The 17,298-nt window shown below is 34.9% G+C and overlaps 1 protein-coding gene across 1 annotated transcript; it reads left to right on the plus strand.

The window, feature by feature from the left end:
- The first annotated feature begins 1,019 nt into the window (after positions 1-1,019).
- Pdp (pyruvate dehydrogenase [acetyl-transferring]-phosphatase 1-like protein, mitochondrial) lies at positions 1,020-7,203 on the plus strand. Its single transcript, XM_089250854.1, has 2 exons — positions 1,020-1,412; positions 3,991-7,203. Exons 1-2 carry the CDS (start codon positions 1,221-1,223, stop codon positions 5,278-5,280), a joined length of 1,482 nt encoding a protein of 493 aa, XP_089106980.1. The 5' UTR covers positions 1,020-1,220; the 3' UTR covers positions 5,281-7,203.
- Positions 7,204-17,298: the final 10,095 nt, after the last annotated feature.

The raw sequence follows: 17,298 nt of genomic DNA on the forward strand, positions 1-17,298 counted from the left end.
ATGCTGTTCTTTCCCAACTTTTCTCCGATTTTTGAATTCAAATATCTTCGTGAATAATGCAGTAAACAAACGTGATTTTTTTTTTCCGTCAACCTCGGAAGAGACAGGGAAACATCTTCCACTAATTGGGTTTTTTTCAGAGACAGGGTGACTAAATAAAAAGTTTTCTATTTCATTTCTCAATAACTTGTGATATAAACAACGTCCGAAGCTAAAACCATATATTGAAACGTATTTACGTAGGGAAAAAAAGTACTCATTTAAATACGCGAAACTGGTTGAATATCTGGTTGGTTCGTTCAAATCTTGTGGAAGAAATAAAATGGAGTACTTTGAAAAATATAGTTGATTTTTTAAATTGAGAAGTTTTTTTGAAAAGAATAAGTCTTAGTAATTATAATGATTTTCTATTTAACAAGAAATTTTATTCAACAAAAAAAGAGGAAGAACTAGAGCTTTATTTAGCAAAAAAATAAAACTCAAAATATTCTCATTTTTCTTTTTTGTAAATTTTTTGCCCGCTTTAATTCATGCTCAGAATTTAAAAAGAAATATGAGTAGAAGTGTGTGTGTGTGAAAATCTTCCCTAATCTGGCACACACTGCAACAAATCACTGTCGCTTCTAGAAAGAAGTTCTTAGTTTTGAGCATTAAAAAAATTGTCGTTTCCTATTATTTTACAGGATTTTTTTAAGAAATTTCAAATTTGTCAATGGTTTATTTTCTTAACAATTTCTTTTTTTTGGTCATTTTGGAAAATGTGTTCTTTTTTCCCTCATAGTCATCACTTCTTTGCCGTTTACAATAAAAATTGAACAATTTTTTAAAATAAAATTAACATAAACGGTAAATTAAATTTAAAAAGGAAAAAAAAAACCTAACATGCGGTTTCTTTTTGCCGCGTAAATATTATGCGCACAAATCATTACCTACTGCGCATATGACATTTAACCTTCCTCTCTCTTTCCTATTTTTTATTTACTTATTTAAAGGTCCCTCCTCGTTCCCGGGGAAAAAAAGAGCAAGCATATAAAACTCCGCGCTCAACGATATTCTTCCAACAGTGATGGTGGCGGTACTTCTTCGTTGAGGGAGGTCCCAGAGAGATAAAACCTTGGAATTGCAGGCTGTATTAATCATATCGTTATTTTTCACGCGATTATTAGAAGTAACAGAAGGGGGAAGAGAATCGAAATTCCGCATCTCATAATGATTTTGATATGCATTTACACGCGATTCACCGTTTTTTGTTTTCGGGATCGGCTGTAATCGGTAAAAGGACGATCACGGCGGCTATGTCTGATTCAGTATTTGATTGTAGCAGAGAAGTAGCAGCTCCCATTGTCATCCCCCAACACAGACGTTTGCAGCGAAGTTATTCCTATGGTGTGCCCAGATTGAGCCCGCAAGAGGTATTGTTGCTTATCGTATTGTTGCAAAAAGAAAAGAAGGCCGCATTGTTGTATTCTTGTGGATGGTAATGCATGCTCATTATCCATTGATGAGTGCGCAACCATTTGCATTTGATTGATCAATTTTATTTATTTTTTTGTCAAAAAATGCAGGGTACTCTTTGATTTTATTTTGGAGATATGGTGTTGCAAAAAAATCAATTATCAATGAAGCAGCTGCCATGAACTGTTTTCTTTCATTTTTTATCTCTTTTAGGGGATCTTGGTTATCTTTATGAAAGATTCATTAAACTTTAAATTACATTACTTTATTTTTTAAATGGCTATTGCAAATGTGCATAGCTTCACTCTGTTTATTAGGATAGATTTTAATACCAAATTATATAACGTTAGAATTTTTAATTTTGCTGACTTTCTTTTTCGCGATGGAGAGAGAAACATATTGCATTGATGGATCTACGTTATTTTTGGTACAGTTCCGTTATTTTTGGTACAGTTCGTGATGATTTTGAGAGGGACAAAAGTTTCTTTTACTTTGTTTTTGTGAAAATTTATCTATGATTTTTGCTGTGGTACATTTTTTTTTGTTTAACATTTATATAAATTCAATACGTTGCGCCTCTTCATAAGTGAATAAATTTTAGACTTGTGGGGAACTGTCCTGATGAAAAGACGCCAATCTCCGCAGAGAAAGTATTCATGCATCCTCATCTATGATAACCCTATTGCAAAAATGTGACAAAACTTGCATTGATTGCAACCTAGCTAGGGGTTGACCAACATCCAGACCAGGGGTTGCAACCAGACATCCTCCTATGTTTTAGAAAATTTGCACGTTTGTCCTCCTTTTCATGGTTCTGCAAATTATTCACTCTCTCAAACATATACAGTATCTCTTCATTGGCATGAGTGTTTGTGTGTCATAAAAAAAGTGTTTTTTGCACACATATTTGCACACTTTGACCAATTGCATTTAAATTCCCAGAAATTCAATGAAAGAATGACAAAAGACATTGCGTTTTTGACTAATGCAACAATGAAAGTTGTCTTTAAGCAGGGCAGATGCTTTCTTTTAAACTGAGCACAACTTTGGTTTATCACCATAGACAATTTATTATCTAACGAGTTATGCTGGAAGTGTTTTCCTTCTTATGCAGGAAGAAAGAGAAAATCATGATGGTCCCCAGCTAGGCTATGGTTAGAATAGCATCTGTCCTACACCGCTGTGGTGGTTATAGTGACAGACTCGCATCGCAAGGTCAAATTTCAGGAAGCAGTTTTCCACAAAGTCCACAGCTGATTTAGATTTCTACGAGGCACATATATTCAGGCCTTCAAAAATAAATTAGTAAGCAACAATAAATCAACACCACCAATTGCAGCACTGTGGCTTAAGTTCATTATGAGCTGGGATTATAAGAAAATTTGAATTGACCGATCAGATAGCTCCACTTCGCAAGCAGTCAATCAGGACGTTATAGTTATAGAAGACTTGCATGCAGGTGCTCATCTTCATTCTTGTCGTTGTTGTTTGACTTGGCAGATGTATATTTCTTCTTTCCGCTGAGCAACTGAGAGTTAACATTTGTTAACCAATTCAAGTGGGATTCTCGGTCAGTGTTATATTTTATCCTCTGAAGATGGCACCCATAGCAAGTCGAAATACATAAGGAGTTTTGTATTTTCCTTGTATTTTCATTTTTCATTGGTAATTTTTCTGAGTATTATTAGGTAAAGTTTATCTACTCTTCCATATTCGTGCAAAAATTGTAAACTAACTTTAGAAACAAAAACCACAGGTAAAACACCTTTTAGTCTTATGTAGAGATGTAAAATTCTCAAGAATAATCTTTCGGAGAATATTCTTAAAAATTCTTGATGAGAATATTCTGTTATTTATAATATAGTTACATATAATATCCTTGGGAAATATTCTCTGGAAGGATTACTTTTATAAATTACTGGGAAATATATTATGGAAAATAATAAGAATTATTCTGAAGTTATTAGTAATAGTCCTTCAGTTACTGAAGTCCTTCCAGAGAATATTCTCGATAATATTTGTAATAACATGTATTATAATAAATAATCTCTATAAACAACTTGGGAGTAATTCTTATTATTTTTGATAAGATATTCTGAAAGTTTATCTAATTTTAAAATAATTTTTTAGGGTTTTAATATCAAGGTTTCTAAAATCTACATATCCAAACTTTTAAAATCTCTCATCATGACCAAGAGAATATTCTAAGAATGTTCTCGAACCAAAAGTTCCCGTTGGGTGGGGGGGGGGGGGGTGATTATGTCAAAAATTACTTCGTTTCAAATGTTTCAGGCAATGAAAACTGATTTATATTTCATAATATAAAGAAAATTAGTAAAAAAATGCCATTATTAAAAGAAAAATGAATATTCCCGATTATTAAGAAGTTTTTACATGCAGGAGAATGTTCTCTGAGAATATTCTCACCTCACATCTCTAGTCTTATGTTTGGATACTACCATCTCTATTGGACCACCCAAAAGTTTTTATAGCTCATTCACACTTCGTACAATGAGTATTGTCTTTTTCTTACAGGTGTCATCCATTTTGAGAGTCAATGAATCAAGTCATGATATAAACCTAACGTCAGTACGAGGTTTTGATGCCAATCAGCTACCATCAAACAGTCCCATAGAGGATAGATGGTCTGCAGCTCGATGTCGTTTGACAACAGGAACTCTTTTCGGCATATTTGATGGCCATGGTGGATGGGAGGTTGCAGATCTCGTAAGCCAGCGTTTATTCGATTACGTTGCTCTTTCCTTGTTGCCTTACCCACTTTTGAAAGAAATTCCATACACAGAAAATGTTTCGAAAGTATTACTTGATGTTTATGATGAAGTAGGTCTGCCGTCGAGAATGAAACGTATGCATGATGAAAGCATACGTCAATTCACCCGTTATTTGCTCGAGAACCAGAGCGAAGACATGGAATTCAGCATGCAACGTGCTCTGATCCAATCTTTTATTCATCTGGACAGTGACCTTTCAAGAGAGATACAGTCTGCTCCACCAAATGATCTGAAAATGCTTTCCTTGGCTCTCATGGGTAGTTGTGCATGTATTGCTCATGTAGATGGCTCACACTTGCATATCGCCAACTGTGGTGATTGTCATGCAGTTCTTGGAGTTCTGTCTGATAATGACAAGTGGACTTGCCGGCCCCTGGGAGCTGAGCATAATACTGATAACGTTAGTGAGATCAACAGAGTTATGAGCGAACATCCAAAGTCTGAGATCAATACAGTGATAAAAAATGAAAGACTTCTTGGCCAGCTGGCACCCTTGCGTGCTTTCGCCGATTTTCCATACAAGTGGAAAACTAATCTTCAACAGAAGCTTTTGGTTCCTGCATTTGGATCTGGAGTTCTTCCGCCTAATTATTATTCTCCACCTTACCTCACGGTTGTACCTGATGTAATACATCATCGCCTCACACCCAGAGATAAATTTCTTATAATTGCTTCCGATGGACTGTGGGAGCAGATGCTGCCACACAAAGTGGTGAAGTTTGTCGGGGAACACATGAGCGGAAAACAGACTCTCGACATGCTGAAGCTTCCGAGGAGACGAATGAGTCTTGACGAAATAAATTGTATCTTGGATCAGAGGCAAGTCGGCTTGTCGAAGAAGATATCAGACACAAATGCTGCTACTCATCTGTTACGAAATGCTCTCGGTAGAACAGAGTATGGAATCGAGCACAGCAAGCTGTCTGCTATGTTGACCTTACCTGATGACATGGTTAGAAATTTCAGAGATGATATCTCTATCATCATAATATACTTCGACACCGAATATCTGCGTCACAGTCCTGCAGATTAATTTATTTATAGACTTTTCCCCTCTGGATGTTGAGCATGCACTTGCCGGAACTGAGGCATAAATTCGAAGCTATGCAATCTTCTTGTTTTCTTTTTTGCTCAGTCTCAAACTTGTGTGGATGTCAAACAAAAAACCCTTTGTTGTTGTTGTTATTGTTGCTCACTTAATTGTTGTCACAAAGTGTGATTATTTACAAGCTCCTGTATGGATGCCATGGAAAAAAGCCTTTTGCACTGCAGCTTGAAGCTTTTTTTTTTTTGTCGCCCTCTGTCTGATTAGATTCATATCATATGGCATGATACGATTTATTTTTCAACACAAATATTAGTTCTGCATTGATTTAATGCACAGGCATAATAGAATTGAACATGTTTTATAAAGTACAGTAGGACCTTGATTAACAGAGTTTCTTGGGTTATCCAAGATGCTTTTTCCCAAATTCATTTTAAAAGTCGTATGCTGTAGAAAGACATGCAAAAAATATGCATGCAAAAGCATTTTAGAGTGCTCTGTGACAGAGGACATTGAAGGCGTATTTTTCAAAGTATCATATGTAATCTTCAAAATGTTGTAAATTAATTAGTTCTTTGTCAGAGCCTGTTCCTCATAAGTTCAGGCCCTGGGCAAATATGAATTTTTGGGAACTCCTTATGTATAGTGTTCTTTGAGGTAGAAGCATATGTGGGGGTATGTGGACCCATGCCTAAAATACTAAAGTCAGCCAATTTTAGGGTCCATTGGGCACATGCACTGTGCACCTGTGTTAGAAACAGGCACCTGTTAACATTCAACTTATACTACACAGTGAAAATCTTGCATAACAATACCTTCTGCTACAATAATTGCCTGTATAATGATGTTACTTTCTGGTCCCACAATGTATTTCTCATAGTGTTGATATTCATCTACAATGATAACCCCTTCGTTTAACATGTTTCTTCTGTCCCTTGAGTATTTTTATATAAGTATTTCACTGTATATTCATTTGGCCTTTTTATTACATTGCATAGTAATTAACCGCTTAACTGCTGACAAAATCATTAGCGATCTGCTCCCCAGTGCTACCATTTTTTGTTCAGGAGCTGTAAAGACGTATAAATACGCCAGTGGCATAGACTCCTCGAGGCATGTGTAAGCCCATGGCAGTTAAGGGGTTAAAATTAGCTTTTGTTTGGATACAATTTCCACCATTCATGACTTTATTTAATGTCAAAATTCTGTAAGGCCCACTTTTTTAAGATGTTTCAGTTATCCGAAGCAGGTCCAGTTCATATTGACTCGGATAATCAGGTCCTACTGTACAGTTTTTATATTTGTGGGAGCAAGCTGTGGCACATGGATGACATATTTGCTACACTGAAAGTAGTAGATACACGTGCTTATAAGTAGACACATGTTAAACTTCCTCTCTGTGGTTTTAACATTCTGTCAATAGCCTATAGATAGATGTACATTCCTTCAATTCCTCTTTTTCTTTAAAACTTCATTTAGCTTATGTGTAATTTATTGATGTGTGTGTGCCAAACTGTGACTATTATCTTTGATTTCTAGCAGTGAACTCACATTATTCATCGCAAGTCATCATGCGCCTCATTATAGTTTTTTGTATAATTTCTGTATTTTCATTCATCATTGCACTTATATAGGATTTTCGAAAAAGAAATTTATTCATTTTCAAATCAAAAAAAAAATATTACCATACTTTTTTGCATATAATGTATGAAATTTTGTTGAAGAAACATAGGGATTTCTCTTCGTTCACATTATATGCTGCTGCATATTATCTGCAGCTTTTTATATTTCCTGAGAGGTCGCAATGGATATATTTTCCAAATTAATTTGTGGAAAATATTTTTTTTAAAGATTCATGGATCGCACGTAACATTTTTTTTCTGCAAAAACGTGACAACCTTTTCAATCATTTAAAACATACATGCTCAATCTGTGGCCCTCAAGGTTATTTGATGTGGCCCGCAGCATATTTCCCTAACCCTTTAAGGGACCAGTTGAATATTCGCCAATCACTTGAATGACCCCAGGCACAGTTCCAGATCATTTGAGGGACACGCTACATAATTCCAAAGCATTAGTGGTCCGCAACACATTTCCATATCCCTTAAGTGACCCATGGTCATTTTTCCAACCAATGAAATGGCCTGCACTCTCTTGAAGGTTGAGCATCCTTGATTTAAAATATCATTACCAATGAATGAAATTTGCACTTGTGAATTTTAATCTGTTGCAGTGATATTCTTTCTTAAAACATAAAATTGGCATCTACAGATTATATGCAGGAAATTATGATATTTTTTCCCTAACATTTTGTATACGAGTGTATATTTTAAATTTATTTTGCTGTAATTTCCTGTAGTGAAAAAAAATTCTATGTGGTTTGCATTTACAGGTTTTGAACGATTTCTTCTCTAAATTCTTTCAGAAGGTGAGGTCCTTCAAGCATGAGATTACAATGTCACATTGGACATATCTATTTTTTTTTTAAGGTGAAACTAAACGTGAAAGCTCAGTCACTGACAAAGCAATTGTTGATGTGTAATTTTGCAAAAATGAACTAAGCAGAACAGTTACAGATCACTTAAGTGACCTGCTGTATATTTCTACATTACTTAAGTGGTCCATGGTGTATTTGAAGACCACTTGGGTGACCAATGACACAGTTCCAGATCACTCAACAGTAGTGTTGGGTGCTGTGGAAGCATCCATGGTAATTTATAGCATAGGACTAAGCAGCCAACAGAACTGATTCAGAAATCAAATTTTCTTGCGTAGAGATCAAGATGAGCACCCGCAAGTATTGAACACTTTCGAAGGCCCCGGTCACTCAAGCACCCCATAGCACAACTCTACATGATTTAAGTGGCCCTGTACTGATTCCCAGATCACTTAAGTGATTTGTGGCATTTTTACAGATCACTTGAGTGACCTGCTGTGCTATTCCAGGTCACTTAAGTAGCTTGTGACACTCTTTCAAACCAATGAAGTGGCCCACACTCTCCTAAAGGTCCAGCACCCTTGACGTAAAGGAATAGAATAATTCATAATTCAGCATGACATGACGTAGTCAAATCTCATCTCTTGCTTGGAGGACTGTACAGTAGAGTCTTGATAATTCGAGGTGAATGTGACGGAAGCCGCCTCATATTACTGTGAACTTGAATTATCTGAAAAAACGGAGTGAATTAACTTTTTGAGGTAAGAGAGTCTTAGACCTACCCGTTGGTATTTACTCTTACCTACTTTATTCTTAAATCAATAGGCTAGCCTTAGTTCATTAAGATTGGGGCCACCAAGACCGATGGCCTTCTTACAAGGGAGACTGACAGGGGTTCTCATATTCCTGGGGCCCGATAGGAATGTTATGTTTTCACACCATAAATTTACTATGTAGGGGCCTAGGGATTAAGACACTTCCTCTTAAGACTGAAATTACTCTCATTTGTTGGAAGAATGAAACAAAAAGAAATAATGTTTTTGTTGAAAAACAGATCAGAAGAGAGATTTGAGCACCTCATTATCCAGAACCTTGAACTTTTGAGACTCTACTGTTATGATGGGTGAAAATCTAATGGAAAATAATGGGAAACATAACAGCATATGATGAAAATAAACCATTTCTTTTTCAAATCCGTCTGAGGTAAAAAGAGCACAAGCGAAAATTAAATGCATTTTCAGCATGACTTTTTTTCAAATTATAGAATTGAAAAAAAATATTGCTCTATCGATGGCGCTGTCTTATTGTCTGCAGAATTTAAAGCAATTTTATTTTTCCTTGAACAGCCTGTGGGTTACAAACAGGGAATTATAGAATCATTATTTGCTAGATAAGTATAAGATAAATTTAAATGTGTTTAGGTATATTTGCTTTGTTTCATGAAAAATCAGTTTGGAAACATTTTTGAAGTGAAATTTCTATAGCGACATAATGTGAAAGGGACATAAGAGTGAAAATTGGTGAGGATAGTGAAACTTTCTTTTTCCTTGCTGTTAAAGTCTCATCTATGGCACCCCAATATACGAGTGAAGGCTCAAGGTTCTTTTTCCTCAAAACCCGTTCCATAGAATAACTGATTGTGTGATGAAGCAGATAGGTTGTGGTGGCAGTAGAGAGGATGTCAATATACATTCGGCCGTAAAAAAATGGGCATCTTTTTATCAGCCACCTCGTTGGGCATTTTGTCTGTTGTGGCATTGTATTTGTAAAATAAAGTTGGGTGGGGGAAGGGGTAGTAGCGGATATATATGGATCGGGACAGAGCAATGAATATCCTAAAGCGCATGCACAGAGAAAGCTACTCTCTCTTGTGACGTCAGTGATAGCTCCTAATTGGCTGCGCTGTCATAATGCTGTACACTCAGAATGCTTCACGTTTGTCTTTTTTCTTACTCTTTACTCCTGTACCAGACTTCATTCTCTATAAAAAGTCCCCTCCCCATTTCTGATTTAGAGCCAACCACACTTATTGTCAGAAATTTTTTGTGCACAAATCTGCCACACAGGATTTACAGCGGCTTTAATTATGATTCCATATGATGCCAAAATCATTAGAGTTCTGGGAGGATGTTGTCGTGGGGGTTTAAGGGATCAAGTGAGCCAAGTTTGTGCGGGGGGGGGGGGGAAGAGAGAGAGAAGGTTCAAGAAAGATAAAGGATCAACAAGATCAATCTTATTTAAAATGGAATTTTAAATAATTTAAATTTAATTTAATTGAGGTGAATCTAGTCATGTCAAACCTAGAAGTTTCACTTCTATTACGCAAGATTCTCATGCAGATTTTTGTTTTTGTATTTCATTTTATCGTTGTAGTATGATTAATATTTGAAATCGCAGATCTCCGCGCTGCTGTTCATTTGTCCATGTGTGAAGTTACTTTCTTATCACAGCTTGATTCTAAGTGCCATTGAAAAATTGATGTTAGCAGCCATATTATTAAACGATACCAAATTTTCTGAATTTATGATAGTTTTTCCCGAACACTAGAAAATAAAAAATAAGTTATTACAGACAGCTTTTATCAGGAAAAAAAAATTATGCTTTTTTTGTTGATTTGTCAAACCTTACATCGAAACAATGATTTTATGACCTGCAAAACCAGTTAATTAATCATTAGAGTTACAATAAGTAAATATTATTTTTTAAAAAACTCTTGGATGAGTAATAGCATTAGGCTTCTGTGAATGATTGAGACAAAAATATATATATGAGGTAGACATTTATTCTCTGCTTCAAGCTGCATAGCTCAGATAAGCTCATACATATATATCTGTAATACCTATGTAATTTTAATGTATAAATAATGTACAAAAAATTAAATTAAGATGGTAAGTATATTTTAGAGACGTTTAAAATTCATTTGGTGCCTGAGAAAATTGGAATGGGATGAATTCATCTCATGTATGTGTATTGGATTTAATGAATAGTGTCTGATAAGATGTTCTTCTATGTTATTGTATGAATTTGTTGAGTTTATTCTTTAGCAGTTGAGTGAGTACTGGCCAGATGAATTGATCAATTCTGCAGGTGATGAATATATAACTTCTCACTATTATGACATAGTTAACCAAAAAAAATAAAACTATTCAACACACACTCCATTTCATGGGCATTGTGCTGGATCCGTAGGATCCAGATAGGAATCCTGTTAGCAGCACAGTAGAGGTTAGCTAAAGTTGGTTTTCTGCAGTTTTCCAATTTTAAGGTGTGAATGCAATCCTGTCTCCTATTTGGAAAAATCTCTCCACAGAAAGCAGGCAGACCTTCAACACAATACTTACATGACACGAAAATTCAAGCATTCACCATCTTCACTGCAAAATATGATGGCAGCACCAGCAAGAACACGAAACAAGCATAATTGTGACAAAATAAATGCATTAAATTATATAATAAATGTTAGGGCCACACACAACACGTTCCTGCATGCACCGATTTGTTAGAAATTTTGCAGAGAAATGTGTACGAGGTGCATGTATGGCCAAGTAGTAGTATATTTCATGATTGCATGCATATGCATTGCCATTTGTCTCTGAAGCTTGCAGCACAAGTACCACACTTTTTCCTATCTGACATCTGCACATCATTTAGTGCAGCACGACCCAAGGATTATTTTATTGTATTTGTGTTAGCTATGTGCATCCCTTGCAGAATCAGTAGCATATTCATTTGGCCGGTTCTATAAGAATTCATGATCTATGTCTTGTTATACAGCCAATGCTAGTTATGTAATGACCCCCCCCCCCCATCCTGTTACATCAAAAACCAGACATTATATCAGGTAGTCCTTGTATTAAAAGGAAAACAAGTGATAGTCATTATATGAAAACCTTTGACACTTATCGTACAGGTTGTTATGGAATATTTCACTATAATGTGAGGTCATTGTAAGTTATAACGAGTGTAGACTATATATTCTAATTGTATGTGTATTGCTGAACACTGACTCCCAGTACAAATAGGGCCTGTTTCTCTTATTGGCAAAAAGGGGCACATGCCCAGAGTCCATAAATTTTCAGGGCTCATTTGGATGCCAAAATTAACATCTTCCAATATTTTAATTTTTTACAGAAATATAAACAAATATTTTTAATTTTTTTGATTTCCTTGGAGGGAGGCATGTGTCCTCCCTGCATAGGCTTCTACCTCAAAGAATGCTGTGTATAAAGGGCCCCCAAAAAGTCATGTTTGCCCAGGCCCTGACAGCAGTCCTTTAAAATATCCACTGGAAAGAAAAGCTGCCCCTATAAGATGAAAAACTTGACATGAGGATCTTGAACAGTGCTTTGCATTTTAGTAATATCAACGTTTTAATAGATACAGCAGTGGTATATGCAAGGGGGGCTTATTACCCTCTCTTTTCCCCAGACAATAAAAAATAGAAAAAAAATTGAAATATCTTTAAATGCCATTTTAATTTAGTTCTTTGACTAAGAACCCCTTAAAAATACTAGATATTTTGTCGTTGGGCAGCTGGAAGAAGTATAAAAAAATCTTTCTCTCATCATTGCAACCCCCATGAATTTCGACAAGTATTTTTAATTTGCTTCAGCATTATTTGGTTTTTTTTTCCTATCCTGCTACTCCTCAGGCATTAGTGATATGCAAATCATTTTTCTGAAAAGATATATGTGAATCTTTGGGTTAGCTTTGCAAGAGAGAGAGAGCAGGGTAATTTTTATAAGATGGGGGTAGTTATCAGGTAAAAAGAATGGTTCTAAACAAGAATCTTAAAAAAAAAATCTATTAGTATGTCATGATTTTCCTAACATTTTAATTTTCCACTGATCTGAAGATTTTTCATGAATTGAAACCCTTTCGGTCAATATAATCTGTGAAGAAAACCTGATAAGCAATTTAAAGAAAAATAGAAAACTGTTTCTCTGCTCTTGGGTATTGGATAGAGGGATAAGATACGATTTTTTACAGCATAGTTTCCCAAACTTTTCGTTTCATTGCCCCCTTTTAAATTTTTTTTGTTTTCATCACCCCCCACCCCCAACTCAAGAGGGCCAGCCCATAGGATTCTATACTAAACTCCAAGCTTCTACCACCCCCCGGACCATCCAGGGTGATATTGCCCACTTTGGGAAACACTGATTTACAGTAACCAGGCCTTGACAAGTACAATAATGATTTAGATGTCAACCAAGTATATTTTCTTAGAGGAAAAATGATTTAAAATAATGTTTTCCAGGACTAAAAGACCACCCCCACCCCTTTTATGTTGATTGACATGCTTACAAAAATTGCGAAAATTTTACTGTTCTTTGACTTAAAAATTTTCCAGATGTTATTACTAAATTTAACACCAGTAAACATTTTTAGTCACCATTACGATCAGGGATTTGTCAACCCTGCAGTAGACTCTTTATATAAACCAACCCTTTGCCACTCCAGCGTTTACAGATGGGTTCCTTATGAGCATGGAGAACACCACATTGCTGCATGTTTGTGCACAGAAGTTTATATAATTTAGATTTTTTTAAACGTCTTGACACAACCCTGGTCAGATATGTGCCAGATTAGTGATTCTGATGTACTCTGGTTTCTGTGATTAAAAACTACGAAATGGATATTGTTTTCTGGACTAGATATAGTTTAATTTTTTTCCTGTGCATTCTCTATGATGGATGTTTCATTTTTATATCGATGTGTCACTATATAATTGTCTTCAAATAATATTTGCAATGTCTGAACTAATTTACTTAGATGATAATGTCTTTGGATTTGTAATATTGAGTCGCATCACAATATTCTGTATGTGTTTCAACTGTTGAATTGGATTAGAAATACTTATTTTAATGACTGTAAAACTAGCATTTTGCATGTTTACAGTAACAGAATGAGTGTTAAAAATGAATAAAAGCCGCATCCGTAATATATTTTTGATTCTTTCTGAAGGTTGCGGTTTCCAGCACATTTTTCAATGTTTTAATTGTATGTGTGAATGAAAACAAATGTATATGTGATGTTTTAGCTTCTAGTCATCCGTTTTGAAGTTAATTTTTTTTTTTCCTTTGTTCAAAGAGATATAAATAAGACACTAGTTAGATTAATGCCAGCATGACCAAATATTAAAATGTGTTGAAAAGATACATGTTAATTTCTTTATCATTCGATATTGTTGTTGCATTGAAAAATATTCTTGGAGAATTTAATCCGAGAGAATAAATGACCATAGATGAAACAGAATATTTGCTTGAATGGTGTTTTCGATTTAATAACTCAATATTTTTCAGAAGCATACAGTCACTGCTTGATTTTACAAACCAACACATTTTAACGAATTATAGTGTCCCCCCCCCCCAATTTTTTAACAAAATATAACTTATTTGGAAGTCACATTGATGAACTTTTGATTTTACATACAAATTTTTTCAAGTCCATTCGAGTTTGTAAAAACGAGCGTCAACTGTATATATATCACTGTTAAAGTGTGGAAATCAGGTAATCTGCAAATTAACTAGGCCGATTCATTAGAGTGCAAAAAATTGTTTCATTTTTCAAATTACCTAGATAATCTGAACTTTATCTACTTGACAGAATCCGTTAATATACACATTGTTTAAGTGAAGTGCAGAAAACACTTATTTTGTAGATTCTACACTTTAACAGATAAGTCTAGTTAATGAGGCATATTAATGGCTTTCAAGCTTTAACAGTAATGTATACAGGTCCTAATTCAGAATTTATCTCGTCAACCATTCTTCGTAGAGGTATAGTTCCAATTTTAAAAATGTTTCTGGAAATCACAAGTTTTTTTCTAAATAAAAATACAGTGTGTCGCAAAATAAAAATCATAATTTTTTTTATTTTGTGACTTAGGCCAAAAACTTTCTAATTGGAAGTTAGTCAATTAGAAAGTTACTGCCGTCTCTTCTGAGACCAACAAAACAAATTCTACGTTTCTAAGTGCAACATTCACTGATGACACCTTTACGCCAAACGGTTGATGAGATAAAGCCGGAATTAGGCTGTATAATTTATACAAAGAACAGTAATTTGATACAATCAGGATCCAGCCCATGTCTAAGGCCTGAATTGTGCTATAAAAATTTTATAAACATTCTTTTACAATACTTTAAAAAACAACTAATAAGCTCATTGGCTGTATTTTTCAAATTTTACAGTATAAAAGTTTTATAGTGTAATTCCGGCCTAATACACAATGGAAGTTTACTAACAATTGAATATTAATTTCAAAGTCCAGTATTCATTTATTCCAAAGGTTCTATAATGTCCTCCCGTGATTCTTGTTTTTTGTCATTTATCTACAGCTCTCTAAAATTGTTTAGGGAAAATAATGCTGATAATTGATTTTACAATTCTACAAATAACCTACATGTCGCAAGGGATCGGTTAGAGGTGTACCACATAATCATTGATTTCAAATAAATGCGGGCATGACCTAAAAAAAGTTGGGGAACCGCTGCTCTTGATGTTGCAACCAAACAAATATTTTTTTAAATACTCAAAGGCATCGTTGTTGCTAGATTAAACAATTTTTATCTGTCAAGATCATTTCCATTTATTTGGCAGGACAAATTGCCATTGGACTAAATTTTGAATTCGGGACTTCAGTGATAATTTTCCCATCATTTACAGAGAAGGGAAAAAAATCCTTTAGGAAAGGGAAGCAGCAGAGTCCTGGATAACGTGTATGTACTGAATATGCAAAATAAAACCTACGACTAACTTCTTAAAAAAATTTCTAAATTTCAAACTATACACATTTAAGATTAGAATTCAAAATAGATTCGGTACTGCAAAAACACAGTTCACAAAGCTGTAGGAAGCTACCACGGTACTGGGAAAATACAGTTCACAAAGTGGTTGGAAATTACCATGATACAAGCAATTAATCTTTAGAAAGATCTGTCTACCTCAGAAGTTCCTAAAGTGCACAGTGCAGCTTGATGTATAGATGATAACATAGATAATAAAACTTCAATAAATAGGGTGTACATAAATTGTCTGTTTTTCATTACCTTGTACTTTTCAATAAAAACATGACTTAAAATAAAATCCTCATAGAATCGCAAGGTATAACTCAATTTTTTATCTGCCATCACTGTGGTCATAAGAGCAGCACACTATAAAAGAATTATGTAACTAAAAATAGTGATTTCTCAAGAGAATGCAGAAGTTAAGGAGGTAGACAGATTCCTCGAATTTTTCTGTCTTAAGACCATGGCCTTAAAGATTACTGTATATTGGACTGCTTGACTTTTTAATGTAGGGCATAGCATAGCTGCCAACTTTTGAAAATGAAAATTCGGGAGATTTTCGCGCGCACCCGTATTTTATGCTAAAACCACTCCCTAATAAATACAATAGGGATTTTTCCAAATAAAATAGGGATTTTCCAAACATAAAAGTTGAAGCGTAGGGAATAAAATCCCTACTCAAAAACTGAAGTCAAATTAAAATAGGGATTTTACACACATGGAAGTTAAACCCTTGGGAATAAAATTCCTACGCAAAAAAAAAGTGAAATTGGAGGTCAAAACTTCAATGATGTAAAAACAAATATTGTTTTCAATCAGAAACGCTGTGAACAAACATTCTGCGCGAATGATGTTTATGTCCGTAACACAACTTGTACAAAAAGGAAAAGTCGGCCCTTTTCTGGAACGTTTGATGAAAGGAAATTCATCGGAATAAGTATCTTTAAAATTGATTAAATATGTTTTTGCTTATCATTATTCATGCTTTGTTATATCGCACGTACGTAACTTCAACAAAAGAAATTTTGACCACATGTGCATCACCATAATCTTCAATTATTATCCAGGACTATTGGCTGCTAAGCCATTTCCCTCACGATAAGATAAACAGCTTTCTTGTTACCATCAGAGGGTTTGTAAAACTTCCTTAAAAAGGGAATTTCCCCATTTACGACGTGTGACGTCATTTCGAAAGGGAAAAAAAGAGGCTTCATGCCCCACAAGAAATTCCTTAGGGATTGTTTTCATAAGCGGGATTTTTTTAATGAAGTAGGGAATTTTTAGGGACAATTAAGGATTTTCGTAAAAATTCGGGAGATTTAAGAACTTTTCGGGAGATCGAGCGATGAAGATAAAATTCGGGAGATTCCCGAAAAATTCGGGAGACTTGGCAGCTATGGCATAGTGTCCTAAATTTTTCGTTAAAAAAAATTGCCCCCTTCTTCAGAAATTTTTTCCTCTCATCGCCCCCCTCAACTCAAGCTAATCCATAAAATCCTATGTTATACCCATAGCTTCCATCGCCCACTGGTGTAGGAGTTAGTCAGGGAAATTATCTACAAGATCCCTGTGCCCTTGCTTGATGAACTGAAATGCAACAATTGTGATACAAACTGTTACACCAGAAAATTCTACAAAACACTTGGAAGGAAATAGAATTCTGTCTTAAGTCCCACAAAAAGCAACTGTGGAAACTTTATATAATTATTATTTGAGTTGTATTTTATGATTCTGTAACAATTTTTTTTCATGATTTTCATTCAAACATTATGAGGTAAA

Source organism: Pholcus phalangioides, unplaced genomic scaffold, assembly GCF_987345545.1.
Source record: "Pholcus phalangioides strain wild (caught in Gottingen) unplaced genomic scaffold, Ppha-v1.0 ptg000024l_1, whole genome shotgun sequence".
Lineage (NCBI taxonomy): Eukaryota > Metazoa > Arthropoda > Arachnida > Araneae > Pholcidae > Pholcus > Pholcus phalangioides.

What these genes read in the sequence shown, in the direction of transcription:
- Pdp (XM_089250854.1), top strand. Translation starts at nt 1,221, where the DNA reads ATGCATTTACACGCGATTCACCGTTTTTTGTTTTCGGGATCGGCTGTA. An exon ending in CCAGATTGAGCCCGCAAGAG is followed by an intron (nt 1,413 to 3,990) that starts GTATTGTTGCTT and finishes TTTTTCTTACAG; the next exon opens with GTGTCATCCATTTTGAGAGT.